This window comes from Amblyomma mixtum, chromosome 1 (genome assembly GCF_055824585.1).
Source record: "Amblyomma mixtum isolate Tamu chromosome 1, ASM5582458v1, whole genome shotgun sequence".
Classification (NCBI taxonomy): Eukaryota; Metazoa; Arthropoda; class Arachnida; order Ixodida; family Ixodidae; genus Amblyomma; species Amblyomma mixtum.
This window is the reverse complement of record NC_143012.1, coordinates 48,585,313-48,608,517: the sequence shown is the minus strand read 5'-3', so window position 1 is coordinate 48,608,517 and position 23,205 is coordinate 48,585,313. Positions and strand designations below refer to the sequence as shown.

The window sequence follows — 23,205 nt, the reverse complement described above, 5'->3', positions numbered from 1 at the left end:
AACAAGGAGCCAGCCAGGTCATTTATATTGCCGACCACTACGAGAGGATTTTTTTTTCCTGGTAAATGACGCGGCTGTCCATTTTTTATACGTCGTCAATATTAACCGCCGCGTTCATTTGTATGAAGGCCAATAAAAATACTATCCCCACGGGCTTGAGCCTAATTGATCTCTTGGCCCGGAGAGCAGTGCCGTCATATACCGGGCGCGATTCCCCTACATACATTCTTATATACATACACACCATGATACATACACACATACATATATACATACAAACATACATGCATGCATGCATGAATTCATTCATACATACATAAGTGCATGCATGCATTGCATACATACATACATACATACATACATACATGCATACACATACATACATACATACATACATACATACATACATACATACATACATACATACATACATACATACATACATACATACACTTCTGTACTCCTAGGAACGGCGAATATTTTATGAGTTTTCGGACAAGTTATCCCTGTCACTGTGTCCAGTGCTCGATGGCCTTCAGCGAAAGCTACAACGTCAAAAATACGCAGCTCACCGGGTCTGCTTCCGCTCGTGCAATGTGGGTCGTTCTGCACCTTCAGCGTTCTAAATGTCTCCAAGATACGAGGAACTCACGTTCTCACTAGTTCCCAACTTAGGAACTCCCACAGGTGTTAGAGGGCCCCAGTGCATATCTTAGATGCGCCCGAGCTGCGCATTTTCGACAAAGGCTACACATATGGTAATGCAGCCGGACGCGAGATCGAGGAATGCTCCGGCTCATCACCTCTGTCGGCAGCTCCTCCTCGTTGGCGGCGTCGTCGACCTCCTTCGCGGCCCCCGGCGGTGGTGGCTGAGCCTCGGCCGAGGGGCCTGGATCCTCTCTCCTCGCCCTCCTGGGGGCGCGACCCCGGCCACGACGCGGTCGTTCCTCGACGGATTCATCAGCGTCCACTATGGCTTGTTGCCTGCAGGCCCTCTCTGGACGTTCTGCGTTAATTGGTGGGATAGCAGGTGTTGGTTTGCTGGACACTTCACCCTGCGTGTATTACACTATAAACACGAATACGCCTAGATGGGAGTGAAAGGGAAGTATGCTGTCCTCTAGGTGGCGCTAAAGGACATCATACTGCGTTTTTACTCCTTTCTGTCTTCAGCGCAGTTTTGATCATTCATCTGTACATCTATTTCACCATTTACCATTTCGAAAGGCGTGACTTGAATGAAAATGACGAAAAAGTTCATCTCGTTATATACGATTTTCTGTTCTAACGAATAAAAAAAAATAATGGGTAGGAAGGAATCTCGTGGCTCTTTCGAATGGCTCAATAAAGTCCAAGGAGCGATTGTCCTTTATAATATCAAACGGCTGCAAATTACAGCTCAATTTTGGGGATTACAAAAGAGAAGAATATCGCGTGAATTTCTCTCGGGCAGTTTTTCGATTTTTCTATTTATACTGTGTCAAGAGATCGGGTTTGAAGGTCTCAGTCATTGCATGTATGCGGATGACATTACTATGTGGATTGGCAAAGGAACTGACGGTCAAATAGAGGAGACTCTCCAAATGGCCATAGGAGAAGTTGAAAAGTATGTAAATGATAGGGGGCTTAGGTGCTCCCCGCAAAAATCGGAAATGCTTTTTTACCAACCAAAGAGGAAATCACGGTCGGATCCCCCGCGGATATCTCTTAAGGCTCAGGGACTCGATATCCCGACGGTGGACAGGATTAGAGTCTTAGGGCTGTACATTCAAAACAACGGTTTCAATGGAGAAGCAATAAAGAAGTTGGAGATATGCGCGCAACAGACTATGCGGCTCATCCGCAGAATCGCAAATAGGCGCTATGGCATGAAAGAAACGAATCTAATCAGATTAGTTCAAGCCTTTGTAATAAGTAAGATTGCTTACGTAGCTCCTTTCCTTAATCTCAAGGCAGCGGAGAAGTCCAAGCTGGAAGGGATCATTCGCAGAAGTGTCAAGCAGGCGCTGGGTTTACCAATTCGGACCCCCACCGCAAAACTTTTAGAACTAGGTCTTCACAACACATTGGATGAAATTGTGGACGGCGTGACAGTCTCGCAGTACGAAAGGCTGTCGGGAAGCGTTACAGGCAGGCAAATCCTCGCGAAACTAGGAATAAATTACGAGAGTCAGCGAGGTCCGAAAGTGGACATGCTTAAGAGCGTGCGCGATAGGCTGATGATCCCACCACTACCGAAAAACATGTATCCCGTCCACCACAAGGATCGCAGAGAGAAACGGGCTGAAGCCCTCGGCAAATGTTTCAAAAACTATCCGATAGAAGACGTGGCCTACGTGGACGCAGCTAATTGCGGGAGGGGGAGAATGGTGATAGCGGTAGCTAGCGCCGAGACATATCTCCGAGCAGGCGCTTCGATCACGACGGACAGTCCCGAAATTGCAGAAGAAGCCGCCATCGCACTTGCAATAGTGGGCACGGATGCGTCAATGATAGTCAGTGACTCAAAGGTAGCAGTGATGAACTTTGCCAAGGGGAGGGTCTCCCCTCTGACGAACGGAATCCTGCGGACTGCAAGGGACGACCGCAAAATTCGCATAGTCTGGACACCTGCACACGCATCCCTGGCTGGAAATGAAGCAGCTCACGAACTGGCTCGAGGTCTTGCTTTCCGAGCCAGTGGCCATACCGAGGGCTTCGCAGACAGGGATCGTCTTGTAGGTTACAGAGAAATCACACAACATTATACGCTCAATCGAACAAAGTACCCCGCTGCTGATAAATCATTGACAAAGAGTCAGGCCACCTCTTGGCGCCGTCTCCAAACTTCTACGTTTCCGAACCCGGTTATGTGTAGTCGTTATTATCCGGGACAATATTCAAACGAGTGTAAGCAATGTAAGGCCAAAGCGGATCTCAACCATATTCTCTGGAAATGCCCTTTTGCCCCCCTGGAGGGACAAAAAATAAAGTCACTTGAACAATGGGAGGCTCTCCTACTCAGCTCCGATCCGGAGACTCAAACAAAAGTCGTCCAACTGGCCGAAGACGCCGCCAGGAGCCAAGACCTTCTGGCCGTCGTTTAGGCGGGGGGCCTATATGCCCTTCAGACTGTTGGCAATAAACGTTTTACAATCCAATCCAATTCCCGCTGGATTGCCACCTTACAAAGCACCGGTGTATCCCGCTGCAAACAAAAAGCAAAAGCCATGCGTTCAGCAACGAATGAAGCAAGGAGAACGCAGTCAACGCCAGATCAACACACCAAGCAATAAACGCCACGCCACAGACAACGCAACAAAATAAAACGCAGCACCAGACATCACCACAACGTGTCCGGCCACGCCATGTAGAAGAGAAAACCTCTGCCGTTGCTTCGTTTTCATGCTGAAACCGGTTCGTTCTCTATATACAAGCCAAGCTGGACGTTTGGAACAGAATAAGACACGTGTACTTTAGTCGCTTGCTCCTTTTCTTGGTGATCCGATAGGCTCAAATAAGCAGCTTTAAGCAGTCCAGTGCAGCGACGCGTACGCCGTGTTGACAGCGCTGATTCCTCAATATACTTCTCACCATCATGAAGCGCAACAAAGCGTTATTTATTTATTTATTTGTGATACCCTCAGGGTACAAAGTACATTTCAGAGGGGAAGGGCAGTTGATAACAAGAAAAATAAACAAAGCACAATTCATACAAAACTATGGAACAACTGAGGCAGGATAAAAAGAAGTGAGCCAAATTAACACGGAACAGATTAATAAAATAGTTTAAGAACAATACTAATACGTGGAGAACACAACACTACAATAAAATACAAAAGCGATCATTATGTAATCAGAGTGGCAAGTATTATTCTAAATTGAGTTGAATCAGTGATGCTCGTTAATGATGCGGGTAGGGAATTCCATTCTTTAGAGGTTAGCGGAAAATACGATTGCGCACATGTCACTGTGTTACAATGAGGCACGATTCTGGACAGTTTCCAGAACCTGTGTCAGTGAGACCTGTCCAGGGTCCCATATGGATGAAGGGTATTCCATTTGCGGTCGTACGTAGGTCCTGTATAGTAATCATTTCAACGAAGATGGAGCAAGTGTAAAATTTCTTCGAAGATAACCAAGCGTTTTGTTTGCTTTAGATGCTACATGTTCTATATGAAGATTCCAGGACAGGGTGTTAGTTATATGTATGCCAAGATACCGGTACGATCTTACGCTTTCAAGGGGATGACTGTGAAGAAAATAAGGAGGACAAGTAGTATTTGAACGTAAAACTCTCATAGATTTGCATTTTTTAATATTTAGTTCCATTTTCCAATTATGACACCAGTCTAGTATGTTATTAAGATCGACCTGGAGAGAGCGAATATCGGAATCGTTACTTATTTTACGGTAAATCACGCAGTCGTCGGCAAACAAATAAATCCTAGAGTTAACAGTATCAGGCAGATCATTAATATAAATCAGGAACAGTAAAGGGCGACGATATTAGGGCGATGTAAGGGCGACGACACCTGCAATTACACAGGAGGCCAAAGAACCGCTTTAGCAGTATCGCTCGAATCTTCGCTTCAGATTCTTCATCCTGTCCTTTCAGTGGGTGACTGTCGGCATCTTTTTCGATAATGCACTTCGAAGGCGTCGTCGATCTCTTCTCCACAAGGTGGCTCATATATGATAACCTTGCATTATCAGTGGCACTACAAAGCCCGTTTTGAACCACGAACGACGGTGAAGCCTACAGGGGTAACAAAATACTAAGTGGCGAGGCGTTGGAAAAGTGTTTTAGGGCTTCTTAAGAAAGTCTGTGTCGAGCACAAGACAGCACACCATGCCCCACAAGGACGCTTCAAGTATGCTTCACACCACACCATAGACAGCCGTACCGTAATGATCTCCTACCGAGCGGGACACACTGGTAGCGAACCCGGGTCCTCTCCTCGCTCATTTTAGTGCTCCGTCTCTGTCGCATCGCATCACAGTTCAAGTAGCACGCCAGCCGAACCTGTAATGTCCGCCGCAGTTTTCATTTCAGGCTTCAGAAGGCGGCATTTCTCTCCTATTGGAATGGTTATAAAATCTCGGGAGCGTTGCCAAATCCACTCTTCGGCGTAAAGCGAGGTTGAGCTCCGGAGTATATAAATCGATTAATCGGCGCCGTGGTGTTCTAACAGGGTGACGACGACACACTGTGCCAAAATGAAACGGGTTAAAGAAATACTGCAAGGAAAGAATTGGTTATTTAGTATCAGGTAGGGAAGTTTCTCTCGAGAAAGCACCGTAGGCAATAAGTCGCGCTACACTGGAGATCTTCATTAATTGCTACCAGAGGGGGCCCTACATCGTGAGAAACCCTTCCAGTAGGCTGTGTTTTTTGCGTGTAGCGTTTATTAAATTGAGGCTGCCGCTGCAGATGCCGAGCTTTGAAACTATTGCTAATCCGCGAAGGCACAAAAGCCTCCCATGTGTCGCCAGCTACCATGGGTGGTCCTCACCGCATATTGTATCTTTATCACCAAGGCCGCAGGTGATTTTGCATGATTGTCGGCTGGGGCATTGCTGACACGGTAACGATTCTTCATTGATGCCAAGGCCTCCATTCTACCACGATTTCTTTTCGTCGTAAGTTCTTTTCGGAAACTGAGTGTCACAAGATTGTTCCTGTCATCTCTTTGACCCTGGCTACTAGACCAACGACCGAGGTATCGTTCGGCTGCAGCGCAAAAGTTTGTGATATCTTTATTTTTGTTCCTTCAATCCATGGTTTCCTGCATCATTTTACGCTTTCATGACTCAACTTTGCGGCACCTATTTTTTTTTACCTTACTCTCCATCAAAGGACACTCACTTACTCCTCAGTCACAGCATGCCACTCCTGATTCTCGGTCGATGCACCATTGATAGCACATCACCTGTGATTTTCCAGCGAAAGAACGGCTTGCTTCTATTTTGCCAGACATGCGAAGAGATGTAGCTTTCAACAATGGGTCAGATGATATGAGAAAGGATGAGGACCACTGACCAAAGCGTGGAGGGATCGAACCCTTGTGCATAGATTGCGCACATGGAGCCTTTTTGGCAGCCGCGACAAAATCCCATAGCCGGGCAGGGGCTGCGTCACAAGAGAGGTGTCTATGTGGAGAAATCACCCTTCAAGGACAGGCGCGGTCAGCGTCGATGTGAACGTGCGCGGCCTCTCTGACGGGGAATATATTGGCGGCGAATATAGTCAAAGGGGCCAAATAGCTGGCCGTGCTCATATACAAGGTGTATCACCTAAGATGTTTTACATTTTTTTAACAGGCTCTTTGTGTTGGAAGAGCGATTTTTTTCACCATTGCACTGCCAGCGGTGTACCGCGTCAGTATACAGTTACGAACTGCTAACTAATGAGCTGGTTAACTATTACTGAATATTTCGTTTTCCAGCTATTCTTATCGCTTTGGAACGCTGAACCCCAATAAACCAAACCATCTTATTACAGCTTTCCTAAGTTACTGGGAGTCGTGTAGCCCACCGTGAGTAATAGCCACATAAGTTTTTAGAATTTCGAAAACGCAGTTACCCTAGGCGCTCTGGCCCCAAACATTTTGCCAACATCGCGTCGAAATGCATCCGCTCTCGGGATGGCTGCAGACCATGCAACCCATCCAGTGCGCGAATCTCGTCGAAGTAGCCAAAACCTCTTCCGCAATAGCGCCGAAGGTAGTTGCATTTTCGAAATTCTAGAAACTCATATGGGTATTATGTGTTGTGGGTTGCAATTGCTCGCCAATAAATAAGGATACCAACAGTATTAGTTAATAAGTTGATTACTCACATTTAGTTAACCATCCTACTAGTTAACACGCCTTTGCTGAATTCTGGCGCGCTGCAACGCTGACCATGATTTGCGGAAAAAATCTCCCTACCGAGTCAAAGAAGCTTCCGGCACAGTATATTTAAAAATTGCAGAACCTCTTAGGCGAAACACCCGGAACACTTCCGGGGTGCGGCGATGCATAAATCTGCCCAATGTATATGTCCAACAGAATCCCACATGCGGCAGGTTTGGAGGGAGGTTCAGTGCTCTAAGGAGCTCTTTCGCACCAACTTTTAGAAAATGCGCTGCTCTCTAACTAGTACGGTAAGAGCCTTACCCTTACAAAAATTTTTGTTAGACAGTCGACAGACTGTCCATACACTTCTGTCTAAAAAGTCTATTTACTCTCTATGGACAAATGTTAGAGAACATTCAAGAGGGAATACAAATGCTATAGACAGACTATGGACAATATACAGATTTATGGCCATACACTTTTAGTGCACTTTTGTCTATAGACGCTCTATGGACAGTGAATAGACAAAAAGAAATATCTATAGGAAGGATATACAGTGTATAAGAAGTCTGTAGACTGTCTGTGGGCAATTTTCACTCGGGTATCGTCTCTCTCCCGTTCAGGAGCTCTCAGAAAGGTGGGAGGGCTCTTTACGGCGGCGGTCGAAAAGGGCATGCGGATTCAGTGACTGGAAGAGAGGGCTAAGCACTTCTCTAAAAATATCATTGTTCTTGGAAACGCAACCGGGATGCGTACTCGCGAACAGCTGAGTGAAGATGGCGCCGTAAGTTTGGTGTCGTGCTTCGGACGTTCGATAAGTTCCCTCTGCTAGGCATTTTATAGCTGATAACCAAATTCACGAAGCGCGGCATTATGTTTCTCAACCATGTCTCGGGAAGCTAAGTTTCGAAGTCCCATAAAATCTGGACAGGCGCTTATAGTTTCCAGGTCTGCCACTTCGCGCCGCGCGACGCTGAACGCTAAAATTAATCGCAGGAATTTCGAATTCGAGTACATATTATTACTAACAAGCACTATGAAATTCCCAAAAATATAGTCTGCAAGGCTGGATCCTCAGAATATGGGCAGTCTTTTTAGAGCGCAGCTCTTTGGCGTCCGTTCCTGGGTTTCGCGTCGGCGTCGGCCTCGTAACCAGCTCCGCCCCCAATGTCACGCTTTTCAATTGGTCGAAATGCTCGTGACGTCACAGTGCGCGAATTTCAAATGGGGCGAATTGTACTTTGGCTAGTAACCATGCAACCAATCAAAGGGATCGTATAGTGATGCTGCAACTAAGTTGGACTGAGTTTAGTTAATTGCTTAATTAATCAATTAGCCTAATTAATATAGAGGAGAATGAAGAGGTCACAAGAAAAGAAAAGAAAGAAAGAAAGAAAGAAAGACGCGCGCCGCAGCGACAACAGCGTCCCCGGAAGGAGACGCTGCTGAAAAAAACAGATAAGTACGAAGCCGCGTTCCCTCCACCACCACGCACTTCCCCACTCAGTAAGACGTTGCTCGTTTCATATACGTTGTGTCGAACATCCTAGACAGTTCCAACAATTGACAGGTTAATGACAGAACACGATGGATAGAAATACAATAATATAAATATGAAATAGCCTAATTAACCTGTCTAATTAGACCGCATAAATCAATAAAACCGAGAACGAAATTGGTCGAGTTGGGGAATCGAACCAGGGTCACCGGAGTGCGATACGAGCACGCTAGCCATTCCGTAATGCCAGCTGAATGGTTTGGAATGAACAAAGGCGCGTCTAGCTAATACGGCGTCTTCGTTCACTCCCATCTTCCCCCTTTCCCTTACGGCGAGGTGCAGGTGTCCACCCAGATATGCGAGAGAGATACATTTCCTTTCCCCAAAAAATAAATTTACCGTCCAGCAAGGCGTACAGCTGAATTGGCGATGGCGCTCTGTGGGCTCCCTGGCAGCGTTGCAAGACGCTGTCGCGTTCCACTCTTACAGGCGAAGCTTAACATGTTAACCACACATCAGTAACACACGCAGACAGCCAATGGACGCGTCATTCGCTGGCAGCACTTGATTCATCATTCACAACCACATTCTTAACGTACGCTCCCTTGCCGCACATGCCAAGGACGTACAGCACGATCACATTCTGCGCCATTCCTCTGTACTTTGCTTTGCTGAAACCTGGATGGATCCCGAAGAGCCTCTCGAAATCATAGATTTCCTATACTGCTGTGGTGCTCGCAGAGACCACAACAGAGCGGCGGGAGTCGCTATCTGCTTGCGCACAGGTCTCTCTGCAATACCAGTCGAAATGTTTGGCACGTCACATGAAGTTGGCGAACTGTGCGCCGCAAAGTTGCCCAACGGCTTGCTGGTAGTAGCTGCCTACTTCGCCCCTACCGCACTCACGAAAGACGTCGTGCACTTCCTGCAACTCGCATTAACCGTCCATCGATCCACACCGATGTTAGTAGTGGGGGACTTTAATGTTGACATAAAGACAAACAGCAATTTCCTAACACTTATGCGGGAGAACATCCCGTTCCTCTCGCTCGTAACGCGTCCCACGGCTGTGACAACCTCGCGAGGCACTTGTATAGATCTCGTCTTTGAGAATCAAGCATTGGTGTACCAAGTCGAACATATATCAGTCTATTTCTCCGACCACAAAGCTTCCTTCATGACTGTCAAGAACTGTTAGTGGAGTCTTTGTTAAAGGAATACGTGTGAAAATTAAAAAAAAAATTCTGTGATAGCGCATACATGTGTTGCTCGATTTCTTTGCCTCAATCTATCGAAAAGGTGAAACAGCTTATTTGCTGCGCTCAAATTTCGCATTAGGAAGTAACGTAATCGTCGGTAATTCTTTTTTTGTAGCGAAACCTACACTGGTCACGAACTGGCGAATTCGCTGTAGCAGTGCTCTACAGCAGTTCCTCTCGGTGGTGGTGCCGGACGCGGTATGGGTGGACGCTGCCCGCACGAGAGATGAAGCGACAGCAGCTGTGGTGGACTCCTCTTTATCCGCCCTCCTCACACTACTTCTCCCTCGGGACACGTCTCCAGAGGATGCAGAGGAAGCCGCCATTGCCCTTGCTATCACCCGCATGGAAGCCCGGTACATTTTAAGTGATTCTAAAACTACGATTCTAAATTTTGCTCGAGGCCGAGTCCATGTCCCTGCTTTTGGCATACTGGACTCGCCCGATGCACCCCCGCCCCGCCAAGTGGAACTGATATGGATGCCCGCGCACTCCGGTAATCCCGGAAAAAAGGCCGCCAACCTATTAGCCCGAGGTTCTTTAAACCGGGCTCAGGTGGCCTGGGATCGGGGATTCACGAAGGAGCGCATGCACCCATTCAGCGAGCTGACGCAAGCCTACAGAGCCTCACGCCAGCTCTTCATTAAAACTCTACCCCCCGCCCCACTCCTCCCTAGATAATAAATAAGCAACACTCTTGCGCAGACTGCAGACACACTCTCTCCCCTCACCCCTTACCCTAGCCCACTATCATCCCTCCTTCCCCACTCCGGCATGCGCGCAATGCCCAGAACCCTTGGCTTCTTCCCTCCACATCCTTTCCCTCTGCCCGGCGGACCCTCTACTGCGGGGCCTAGGGAACCTCAAGACCTGGGAGGACTGGGAGACCCTGCTGCGCTCGGAGGACCCGGCCGTGCAGACCATCGCGACCGGCTGGGCTGCCAGTGTTATGGACCTTAGGAACATAAACACTTGAGTGCAGTGGGGTCGTGCGGGGACCCTGGGGCGTGCTCCGAATTGCTCTTTAAATAAAGTTTTTCTCTCTCTCTCTCGGAACGCGACCACTCGCGAATGCGCCGGGAAGTACGGGTGTCCCCCGCCCCGAGTGTATGTTTGTGTACAGGAAAGCATGTTCTACCTCGCAGGTGCGGGCACGACTGGGTGCTTGCATTTTTTTTCTTTAATGTTTTTTTTTTGCGAGGAAGAGAATGTTTTACCTCGATTCTTGGAGGCACGCACGAAGCGACGTGCCAGCACTCACAGACGTGCTGGCACGTCTGTGCGTGTGTGTGTTTTTAAGGCAAAAGCCTTTAATGCCTCATACTGTTGTTAGAAGACGCGTCGGCAGGAGTGTCGACAGACGCGTCGGCAGGAGTGTCGACAGACGCGTCGGCAGCCGTGTCGACAGACGCGTCGCAGATTCGTCCGCCTTTTGGCGTCACTGCTTAAAAGGCTCAAGGTTCCAGCATGAATAAAGGCGCATCTAGTCAATGCATGGGCTTCATAAATAAAATAAAAGGAGTAAAGTGATGAAAAGGAAAATAAAAATAAAACTAAGAAAATGAACAGATGTGAAAATAAACAAAATATTGAACTTAAGAAGAGGAGCATAAAAATAAATAAAAAAAATATGCAAAATAAAGTAAATCAAAACAAACAGTGGCCAGGAAATGCTTTCGCCTTGCAGCACTTTAGAGAGCCAAAGTGCCCCCTGAATTTTTACTTGTATTTTGTGGTAGAGAGGGTGGTTTACCTTGTAGAAGCTGGAGGGCTGGCCATGCTCTCGATGAACCAATCATGTTAGGAGTATAACATGATTGGGTGCTACTAAAGGTGGGCCGGGCCTCTAGGTCTTTAAAACCGGGCCCCGGAGCCGGAATAAGGGTTCTGAGCTAAGGTCAGGTGCTATGCATCTTCGGCTATGCCGAGTAGGGGCCTCCCCTAATGTTAGCCAGATCCACTTTTTGGTTGTTTTATATCTTTGTTGCTTAATTTCTCTTTTTGCCGCTAAATTTGTCTGCAGTGCCTCAATTTGTATGTGATGTAAATATCTCTGTATAAATCTTCAAGTATTCCCTTTTTTATGTCTGCGTCCCAACTCATCGTAAGACCGTCTCTGATGGGGTACCCCTGGTGCGAAGTTAACGATTCAGTCTCCTGGTCTACAAACCGTCTCTGGCGGGGCACCTCTGGTGCAAGGAAGAAGAAGAACCTGAACTTTACTGGAGCAGTCGACGAGGATCCTGCGGCCATCTCAAGACGGCACAGGAAGAAGACTGTAGGCAGGGAAAAGGGGATTACCAGGCAATAGGTCAGCGTTCGAGAAGACCTGCAGAGAGACAGCGGCAAGGGCCACGGCATAGGACCAGCGACGCAAGGCAGCCGGCCGGAAAAGAGAGCAGCGACGGGACCACGACCAGGCACAAGCGAGACGACAGCAATGGGCGTGACACCATTGGCATCAAAGGGTGAGTCTCTTCTTGCTTCGTGCTGGCGTGAGCATTGCTGTCCAGTTAAGCTTGGGTGGGTGGCATGGATACGCGCTTCTCCCATTTAAACCCCGATAAGCAGAAAGCACGGGCGATAGGCGAAGCATATGACACGGTGGTCGTCGGAAACGAGAAGCGCGAGGTGGAGACGCCGGAGATGCCACAGGTCAAGGAAAGAAATGGAAAAGTGCAGGACGACCTGCTGGTGTTAGAGAAGAAGTGTCAGCTGGCAAAGCTGGAACTTGAGCTTGCTCAGCTGAGGCAGCGAGGAAGCGCTGGAGAGGACGCCAAGGTCGTTGAGAGGCATGCTAACCGCAGCGAGCTAAGGCATTACTCAAAATTGCTGGCGGGAATTCTCCCAAAATTTCCAAGCGACGCAGAAGTGCCAGCGTGGTTCGAGGCGGCGGAGAACGCACTAAATGCATATGAAGTGCCGAAAGAACGGTGGGGCCAAATTATTTGCACGCTCGTTGCAGATAAAGTACAGTTTATGTCGACCCGCTTAGCGCCATCTCAGCACAGGGACTACGAAGCGGTAAAGAAATCGGTACTGGAGGAGCAGAAACTCTCCGCGGGAGAGTACCTCAGTAGATTTAAAGGCGCGAGGGAACGGAGCACCGAAGGATGGAGAGCGTATACGACGCGTCTCCACAGCTACTTACGCTTCTATTTAGACGCGCGCAGCGTCAGCACCTTTGAGCAGTTGCTGGAGCTGTTAGTGGCGGACCAGCTAAAGAATAACCTCTCAGATGCAGCACTAAAGTACGTTACGCTGCAAGAAGGAAACGGGTGGCGGAGAGCAACCGAACTGGCCGCACTACTGCAGACATTCGAGGACCAGGACGTTTTCGATCGTTGGGGGCAGCAACTTTTGAGTGATCGCCCCGTTGTGGGACCAGCCATAGACCGTTAGGCGTTAATCGTGTCGATTGACACACGTGGTGGCTCGAACGCACCCAGGGACGCTCGGTGCGACCAAGGAGGCTCACGTGACCGCTTTCGGACCCCATATCACTGCTACTGAACACTCCAGTTGCGAGTGTCGGTGTGTGTGTGTGTGCTCGTTCGTGAGCAGGACGAGGGTGTGCATGCAGGTGCAACAGGTCGCAGCGCGACAACTTAGACTCCGTTTTACAGCGCACAGCAAGCATGCCACCGTGTGTATTTCAGAGTGCATTTTGTTTATGTTCCTCGTCCTGCGAGGGTTTTGTTGGTGCCAGTGCTGATCTAATTACTAATTATGTGCTGCTGTACGTACATCGCCCTCAGGGCGATTTCATGAGTTTGTCCGATCCCTTCTTGGTTGTAATTAAAAAAGCGGAATTTGAGCCCTTTATAGAATCTTGAGAAGGGCGTGTAAGGGGTCGGTAGTGTACGCGGTGTCATCGGGACCGGTTTTTCTTCCTCAAAGCGAAGCGTCTCCTTTCCTGGAATGCGGCCGCTCGAGAATGCGCCAGGAAGTACGGGTGTCCCCCGCTCCGCGTGTATTTTTCTGCGAAGGAAAGGATGTTCTACCTAGCACGTGCGGGCACGACTGGGTGTTTGCACTTGCTTTTCTTTTATTCTTTTATTTTTGCGAGGAGAGAGAGAGAGAGAGAAAACTTTTATTGCTCTTTCAAGAGATTCGCGGAGATGAAGACTTCTTGGTCGTCCTGCTTGGGCGCTGGCGACTTGAGTCTTCGAGCAAGGGTGGGCCCTCAGTCCAGGGCTCCACTGAGTCGTGCCGCTTCAACAGCGTGGTGTACCAAGGCCCTCTGGACCTCGAGCTCGCTGCTGGAGAGACAGCTCTCCCATTGCTCCTCACTCGGTGGTTGATAATTGTGGAATGCTATGTTTCTTTCGCACTCCCAGGTAATGTGATAGAGTGTAGGTGTACCGCCGCACCAGGGACAGTCTGATCTGAATTGCGTTGGTGACATTTTGCTGTATATGTACAGGTTAGGAAAAGTGTTCGTCTGTAGCCTACGCCATCCTACAGCCTCTTCCCTAGTCAGTGCTCTGTGTGGTGGTGGATACCTCAATCTAGTTCCCCTATAAAGTTGTAGGGTCTCTGCGTAGCCTCCCTCGCACGTGAGTAGCCGTAACTCCGGGGCGTCCGATAAGCCTGCTCGGTAAGTGAGCCCTCGAGCCAGGCTGTCCGCCCTTTCGTTTCCTGCTACGCCTGCGTGAGCTGGCACCCAGATGATATGCTGTATAGGCGTTTTTCCAGCGGAAGCTGCCGCCTCGCCGATGATCCTAAGGGCGATGCCGCTAATGTTGCCCTTCGTATAACTCTTGAAGAGAATGTTTTACATCGCACGTGCTGGCACGTCTGTGCGTGTGTGTGTTTTTACTTGTATTTTGTGGTAGAGAGGGTGGTTTACCTTGTAGAAGCTGGAGGGCTGGCCATGCTCTCGATGAACCAATCATGTTAGGTGTATAATATTGTTACGTGGCAGGAGGCGTTCACAGCCCGCAGAACACTGGTGCGCTCACACTGAACAGAACACAAGCACAGGGCGCACCGGACGTCAAGACACAGGCCACTGCACAGGATTCAGAGCCCGAGCACGCGCCAAGCGCCCTCTCACTTCGTCTGCCTCATCGTCTCTGAGTCGACCCGTAGCATGACCCCCGGGCGTGAAAGCACCGTCGCGGTGCGGCTCAGCGAGTGTCAGAAGAGGGTAGGTGGTAGGGCTTAAGGCGCGACACGTGCACAATATCGGAGGGTGGAGTACGGGAATTGCACTCGGGGAAGGCAGGCTCAATCTCGTATGTGACGGCTGTGACTTGGCGCAGCACGCGATACGGGCCCACATATCGAGAAAGAAGCTTTTCCAAGAGCCCTACACGGCGAGAAGGCACCCAGAGCAATACAAGGGACCCAGGCAAGAAGGCACTGTCCAGGTGGCGGCGGTTATAGTGCTCTTGCTGAGAAGCTTGGGAGGCTTGCAAGCGGGAACGGGCGACTTGGCGAGCATGGTCAGCATGGGCAATGGCTTCACGGGCGTATTCAGAATGTGCGGGAGGAGACGTTCGATACAATGTATCAAGCGGCAGTTGAGGCTCACGGCCGTACAAGAGGTAAAACGGAGAGTATCCGGCAGTGTCGTGGCGGGAGGAGTTATATGCAAATGTAACGTATGGGAGTGCGACGTCCCAGTCTCGGTGATCAGGAGACGTACATGGCGAGCATGTCGGTGAACGTCCGATTGAGTCGCTCAGTGAGGCCGTTAGTTTGGGGGTGGTAAGCGGTCGTCAACTTGTGCTTAGTTGAGCACGCGCGAAGAATGTCGTTTACCACTGCGGAAAGGAAGGTGCGGCCACGGTCAGTGAGCATTTGGTGAAGATGATGAAGAATGACGTCCTGAAGAAGAAAGTCGGCGACATCAGCGGCAGTACTCGAGGGGAGCGCACGCGTTATCGCGTACCGGGTGGCATAATCTGTGGCGACTGCAACCCATCTGTTCCCAGAAGTGGACTCAGGAAATGGGCCGAGAAGGTCCAAGCCGATACGGTAGAACGGCTCCGGAGGGATGTCAATGGGCTGAAGAAAGCCAGCGGGAGCAGACGCAGGGCGCTTGCGACGCTGACACTCATCGCAAGCACCAACATAACGGCGCACTGAGCGGTAGAGGCCAGGCCAGAAGAACCGACGGCGGATGCGGTCGTACGTGCGAGTAACGCCTAGATGGCCAGCAGTCGGGAGGTCATGAAGTTCGTGGAGAACGACTGTTCGTAAGTGCTTCGGGACGACGAGGAGAAGGTCAGGACCAGTTGGTTGAAGATTCCGGCGGTATAAAATACCATCAACGAGAGCAAAGCGGTTCAGTGAAGGGTCGGTTGGGGCGGACGTTAGGCGATCGATGATGGAGAGAAGCTCCGCATCCCGACGCTGTTCTTCGCCGATAGTTGTAAACGGAGTTACAGAGAACAGGTCAATGGTGCTTGCGCTCGTCACAGTATTAGAGTGGGCAACAGGGTAACGAGAGAGACAGTCGGCATCTTTTGTGCAACCGGCCAGACTTGTAGATCACAGCGTAGTCATATTCTTGGAGTCGTAGCGCCCAACGACCGAGGCGACCGATAGGATCCTTCAGAGAAGAAAGCCAGCACAGTGCGTGATGATCTGTCACAACTGTGAATGGCCTGCCATATAGGTAGGGACGAAATTTACCAACAGCCCAGACGAGGGCCAAGCACTCTCTTTCGGTAATGGAGTAGTTCTTTCGGAAGGGGATAGGAGACGGCTAGCATAGGCAATTACACGATGTGTGCCGCATTGACGCTGGGAAAGGATTGCACCGATGCCATGGCCACTAGCATCAGTACGGACTTCCGTAGGAGCGGACACATCGAAATGTGCCAAGACCGGTGCAGTGGTAAGCTTTCTTATAAGGCGGGCAAATGCTTGGTCTTGGGAGGACCCCCAGGAAAAACCCCCCAGTAGCACCCAGGATTGGGTGCTACTAAAGGTGGGCGGGGCCTCTAGGTCTTTAAAACCGGGCCCCGGAGCCGGAATAAGGGTTCTGAGCTAAGGTCAGGTGCTATGCATCTTCGGCTATGCCGAGTAGGGGCCTCCCCTAATGTTAGCCATATCCACTTTTTGGTTGTTTTGTATCTTTGTTGCTTAATTTCTCTTTTTGCCGCTAAATTTGTCTCCAGTGCCTGAATTTGTATGTGATGTAAATATCTCTATATAAATCTTCAAGTATTCCCTTTTTTATCTCTGCGTCCCAGCTCATCGTAAGACAGTCTTTGACGGGGCGCCCTTGGTGCGAAGATAACGATTAAACTTCTGGTCTACAAACCGTCTCTGGCGGGGCACCTCTGGTGCAAGAAAGAGGAAGAACCTGAACGTTACTGTTGGGGCGTTCGTCCGCTTGACCCGACGACCTCGGTTTGATCCCGGCCGCTTTTCGATGGAGGCGAATCTATAACTGCCCGTGTACTGTGCGATACAAGCACACGTTAACGTACCCCAGGTGGTCGATATTTAGGTTTGGTTTGGTTTGTGGGGTTTCGTCTGGTTTTTGTGGATATTTATCCGAGGCCCTCCACTTCACTACCAAATTTCCTCACAACCGACGTCGCTTTGTGACCAGCAGACTTATCGTCCGAATTCCTGAAGCTTGTAGGCTAGCAAAAGTGGGAGATCTTGCCGGCCTGCTCTAATCTGGTAGCACAAGCGCGGGTCACAGCACGAGCCCAAAAGGTTGCCTTTAGCACTGACTGATCATTCCACCGAACCTATCATTCCCAGTACCGATATTATGTCTCTTAATGTTTCACGAGTGACTCACTGGAACGTTAAACCGCCATCTACTAAGAAGGGGAGAAAATCGGACAAGTATGCAATAATGCACGGTTCAAAAAGGGGTGTAAAAAAATACAGGGGGCCACTTTGACCGTCTAAAGTGCGTAGAGGCGAAAGTGTTTTAAGCACCACTTTGCCTATGTGACACTGGTGACGTCACCACTGGATGACGTCACACATAATTGATGACAGAGTAAGGACAAAATACTAATTAATGACTAATTAGTGATTAATCACTCAGCTCTGACTGCTAATTAAAGGCGCTTAAGCTTCGCCTTTAGGAGAGGAACGCGACAGCGTGTTGTAGCGCTGCCAGGGTGTCCACGGAACGCTATGAACGCAACGCTTTTTGAGGAAAGGAAATGGCGCTGTAATTCTCAGTCATCTCAGTGGACATCTTAACCGCACCGCACAGGAAGGGAGGAAGTGGCAGTGAAAGAAGAAACGGGGGCCATTATGAAGAAACTGAAAATTGTATTTGAGAAAAGGAAATTACGCAGTAACTGTCTCACATATCTCCGTGGACACCCGTCATAACGCGGACACATCTGTCGACTGCCGATCCAGATTGCTAACGACAGCAATTTTAAGCCAATTTTAAGGCTTTCGCCTTAAAAATTGGCGGGGGCTTAGCTTTGGTTAAGCCTGGTAGGTTGCGAAAGCAGGTATTTTATACTGCGTCTCTCGCTCCTGGTATGCCGTCACGCTATAACGTCACTAGCGCCTGTGCGTAATTTCCTTTCCTCTAATTCATTTTAAGGCGAAAGCCTTTAATGGCTCCTGCTCGCGGAGTCCGTTCATGCTCGCGGTGAACGTCTTTGCGGATGAATCGTTCCAACTGTGGCCTTTCCTCCGCGAAGCGGCGCAACCTCCTGCGCAATTTCCTTTCCTCTAATTCATTTTCTTCACTACGGGCCTTCTTTTCAATCCTTCTTTCACTCCCACTTCCTGCCTTCCTCTGCAAACGGATGACGGGTGTCCACCGAGAGATGCGAGACAGTCACTGCGTAATTTCCTTTCCTCAAATAGAATTTTCATTTTTATTCACCACGGCTCCTCTTCCGACTTTCTTCTTTCACTTTCACTGCCTCCATTCTTGTACGGGGCGGTTCAGGTGTCCACCGCAACGGTTGCTACGTCAGAGGTCATTCTAAAGGTCGAACGTGGCTACCGGCCGCCGCTACGCGAAAGGCCTTTAGTGAGCGCAGTATTGCTTTCGCAATACAATACAAACGGACGAAGAACACAAGGAAAAGGCCCTTTTTAACCTAGCCCGTATACTATATAGCGTATCAATCTGTCGATCAGCATGCCAATACTATCAATCGATGAATCATTAAAGTTAGCCAATGAATCAATCAATTATTAAACACGATAGATCTGCCAAATAAATCAGTGATAATTCAGTCAATCACTCAATGAACCAGAAAAATAAATAAAAAAACTAATAAATCAAACTAAACAGCGTGCTTCACTAAATATAACGAATAAGTCCTGTCACAATCTGCCCAAACGTATTAAGATTATACAGACTAATGGAGAACGTGGCCAATACAGTTGAACAAAAAATTAAATGATGCCTGCAGGTGCGCCAAACATGGCGCCCTCGCATCCTCACGCCATGTTCGAAGAACCGCCGATGTCACGCGCCCTCGCTGAGCGGGGGATGGCTAGCACCATGCGTACCAATCAATCAGTCGATCAGTATATCAATAATATCACTCAACTAATCAATAAAATCAATCAATGAATTGATCAATTATTAGACACGACATATCACCCAAATAAGTCAGTGATGATTCAGTCAGTCAGAAATGAACCAACCAACCAATCAATGAACAAGGAAAATAAATCAACTAAATAAATCAAACTAAACAGCGTGCTTCACTAAATTTAACGAATAAGTCCTGTCACAATCTGCCCAAACGTAATAAGATTACACAAGCTAATGCAGAAGGTGGCCAATCTCGCTGAACAAAAAATTACCGACGATTACGTTACTTCCTAATGCGAAATTTGAGCGCAGCAAATAAGCTGTTTCACCTTTTCGATAGATTGAGGCAAAGAAATCGAGCAACACATGTATGCGCTATCACAGATTTTTTTTTTATTTTTCACACGTATTCCTTTAACAAAGACTCCACTAACAGTTCTTGACAGTCATGAAGGAAGCTTTGTGGTCGGAGAAATAGACTGATATATGTTCGACTTGGTACACCAATGCTTGATTCTCAAAGACGAGATCTATACAAGTGCCTCGCGAGGTTGTCACAGCCGTGGGACGCGTTACGAGCGAGAGGAACGGGATGTTCTCCCGCATAAGTGTTAGGAAATTGCTGTTTGTCTTTATGTCAACATTAAAGTCCCCCACTACTAACATCGGTGTGGATCGATGGACGGTTAATGCGAGTTGCAGGAAGTGCACGACGTCTTTCGTGAGTGCGGTAGGGGCGAAGTAGGCAGCTACTACCAGCAAGCCGTTGGGCAACTTTGTGGCGCACAGTTCGGCAACTTCATGTGACGTGCCAAACATTTCGACTGGTATTGCAGAGAGACCTGTGCGCAAGTCGATAGCGACTCCCGCCGCTCTGTTGTGGTCTCTGCGAGCACCACAGCAATATAGGAAATCTATGATTTAGAGAGGCTCTTCGGGATCCATCCAGGTTTCAGCAAAGCAAAGTACAGAGGAATGGCGCAGAATGTGATCGTGGTGTACGTCCTTGGCATGTGCGGCAAGGGAGCGTACGTTAAGAATGTGGTTGTGAATGATGAATCAAGTGCTGCCAGCGAATGACGCGTCCATTGGCTGTCTGCGTGTGTTACTGATGTGTGGTTAACATGTTAAGCTTCGCCTGTAAGAGTGGAACGCGACAGCGTCTTGCAACGCTGCCAGGGAGTCCACAGAACGCCATCGCCAATTCGGCTGTACGCCTTGCTGGACGGTAAATTTATTTTTTGAGGAAAGGAAATGTATCTCTCTCGCATATCTGGGTGGACACCTGCACCTCGCCGTAAGGGAAAGGGGGAAGGTGGGAGTGAACGAAGACGCCATATTAGCTAGACGCGCCTTTGTTCATTCCAAACCATTCAGCTGGCATTACGGAGTGGCTAGCGTGCTCGTATCGCACTCCGGAGACCCTGGTTCGATTCCCCAACTCGACCAATTTCGTTCTCGGTTTTATTGATTTATGCGGTCTAACTAGACAGGTTAATTAGGCTATTTCATATTTATATTCTTGTATTTCTATCCATCGTGTTCTGTTATTAACCTGTCAATTGTTGGAACTGTCTAGGATGTTCGACACAACGTATATGAAACGAGCAACGTCTTACTGAGTGGGGAAGTGCGTGGTGGTGGAGGGAACGCGGCTTCGTACTTATCTGTCTTTTTCAGCAGCGTCTCCTTCCGCGGACGCTGTTGTCGCTGCGGCGCGCGTCTTTCTTTTCTTTTCTTTTCTTTTCTTCTGACCTCTTCATTCTCCTCTATATTAATTAGGCTAATTGATTAATTAAGCAATTAACTAAACTCAGTCAAACTTAGTTGCAGCATCACTATACGATCCCTTTGATTGGTTGCATGGTTACTAGCCAAAGTACAATTGGCCCCATTTGAAATTCGCGCACTGTGACGTCACGAGTATTTCGACCAATTGAAAAGCGTTACATTGGGGGCGGAGCTGGTTACGAGGCCGACGCCGACGCCGACGACGACGCGAAACCCAGGAACGGACGCCAAAGAGCTGCGCTCTAAAAAAGGTGATGCTTGCCCGGTGCGCCAAACATGGCGGCTTCGCATCCTCAAGCCATGCTCGAACAACGACGGCCGTCACGCGCCCTCGATGAGCGGGTGATGGCTCGCGCCATGCGAGCCCTCGCGAACTCGCTCAGCTGAGCGGGCGCCAGTGAAATACCATCACAAGCACCCGCGCAAATGCGCGAGCGAGCGCCAATAAGAGCCGCGCCTAAATAACCGCGCCATAGCAAGAAACGAGCAATAACACGCCGCGGATACATTGAACTGCGGACACCGTACAGATAGGCTTAGCGCGACCCGGTCCCGGTGACCTTGACGGCCCGGGGAGGACGAGAAAGTAGGTCAACATGGCGGCTGGCCGTCGTGCAACACTCACCGCGCGGCTTGGCTCGGGGTCCCTCTGCACTCTTTCGCTTCGAATTCCTCTTTGCAGACGACCGTTTGCGCCTCTTGTTGTGCCTGAAGTCGTCGCCGTCCCATGTCCTGTCATCGTCGTCCATACTCTCCGAATCCGTAAACAGGGACACAAGGGTACCAAATGGGAGACGTATCTGTGTGGTCAACCGTCCGCTTATAGAGTCCGTCAAGCTATGAGGACTGTATCTGTGAACAATTCCATATAAAGGTGTCTTCCCTCCTTTCCCTCTTCTATCTGCCTTCTAGCCCGGCTTTGCAGACGGCACCCCGCGTTCCTTTTCCCTCCTCCCGGGCGTGTGCAAGTCTCGCTCATTAACGTTCCGAGCGCTATCGGGCGAAGTTAAACTAATAACTAATCAAAATAGCTAATAACTAAAAAAGACTCTCCAGCACCAGCCTTGGAGAATGTGTAGGTCCCCTTTGAAAAAAAAATTGCGCCTTCCCAACGCACGCGTAAACAAATAAAGATAAAAAGAAGCGCGTTAGGAGCGGCGCGGCATCACCAAGCGTTGAACTCTCGGTGGACACCTGTACGAGCGCGAGGGAGCCATGCCCATATATGGAAAGGGAACGAACGCTGATTTCAATGGTCTGCGTTCTTTTCCGTGCAACCTGGTGCAAGTTTAACGAGTGTTTGGAGATGGTTTTTGCGACAGTTCTGGTAATCTGCTATTGTTTTTTAATTAATATTCCGCTTTAATTACAGAAAATTGCGTTTCTCAGCGCCATGGTGTCTTTGTTGGTTGGCCAATATTTTAAAGATATCGACGACACCTAATAAAAAAAAACACACGGAATGAAATTTTAATGCCATGTGTCAACGGAAGCATATGGCGGGGACGGCTGCATTTTCTAGGCAAAATAAAAAGGTATATTACTTTCGTGGTGTAATACTAAAAGATGCGGCTAATTAGTGCTGTGAAGTGACAAAATTCGCTCGGAAATATTACATAAAACTGCGGAATTGATCGCCGAAGGTTGTTCCGAGGTATCATAGTCTGCCTGTCGTAAGACAGGCTGCATCTAAATTTATCTTACGGCTCAAATAAAGATATTATTAATACGTCAAGACCGGCGACATTGCATATGAAAATATTTGCAATCATGCTTGGTACTTGATGGTACCTGCGCAAATACTTCAGAACGGATGCACGAAATGCGCGACCTTTAGATGCAACCGTAGATCATTGGTACGAAAAGCATTGAAAACATGAATATAAAAAAGTTGAAAATTGGTGTTCGAGGAAAGGAAATGACGCATTAACTGTGACATATTTCGGTGAACCCCCGAACAGCGCCATAAGGGAAGAGATAACGGTTGGAGTGAAAGATGAAAGGAATAAAGAGGTGCCGTAGTGGAGATGTCCGGAATAATTTCGACCACCTGGCGATCTTTAACGTGCACTGGCGTCGCACAGCACACGGACGCTTGTTGCGTTTCGCCTTCATCTCAATGCGGCCGCCGCGGTCGGATTAAAACCCGCGTGTACCGGACAGTAGACTAGCGCCATTAGTACTCGGCCACCGCGGGAGGGAAAGAATATGGCGGCATTAACATTTATTGGACCTCGGTGTGGAACCCATACAGGTGTCATAGAGGGATTTGCTTAACAGACGCCTGTTCCGGTTTCTCTTTATTAGCGCTGTTTTTTTTTTTCAATTCTTTCTGTGTTC

The 23,205-nt window shown here is 48.8% G+C and overlaps 1 protein-coding gene across 1 annotated transcript; it reads right to left on the bottom strand.

The window, feature by feature from the left end:
- Nucleotides 1–671: 671 nt before the first annotated feature.
- On the bottom strand, nt 672–21,691 carry LOC149366274 (uncharacterized). The gene is made up of 2 exons (XM_089550066.1): nt 21,491–21,691; nt 672–1,006 (listed from the first exon to the last, which is right to left on the bottom strand). The coding sequence occupies exons 1-2, from the start codon at nt 21,612–21,614 to the stop codon at nt 672–674; spliced, it is 459 nt and encodes a 152-aa protein (XP_089406192.1). The 5' UTR covers nt 21,615–21,691.
- Nucleotides 21,692–23,205: the final 1,514 nt, after the last annotated feature.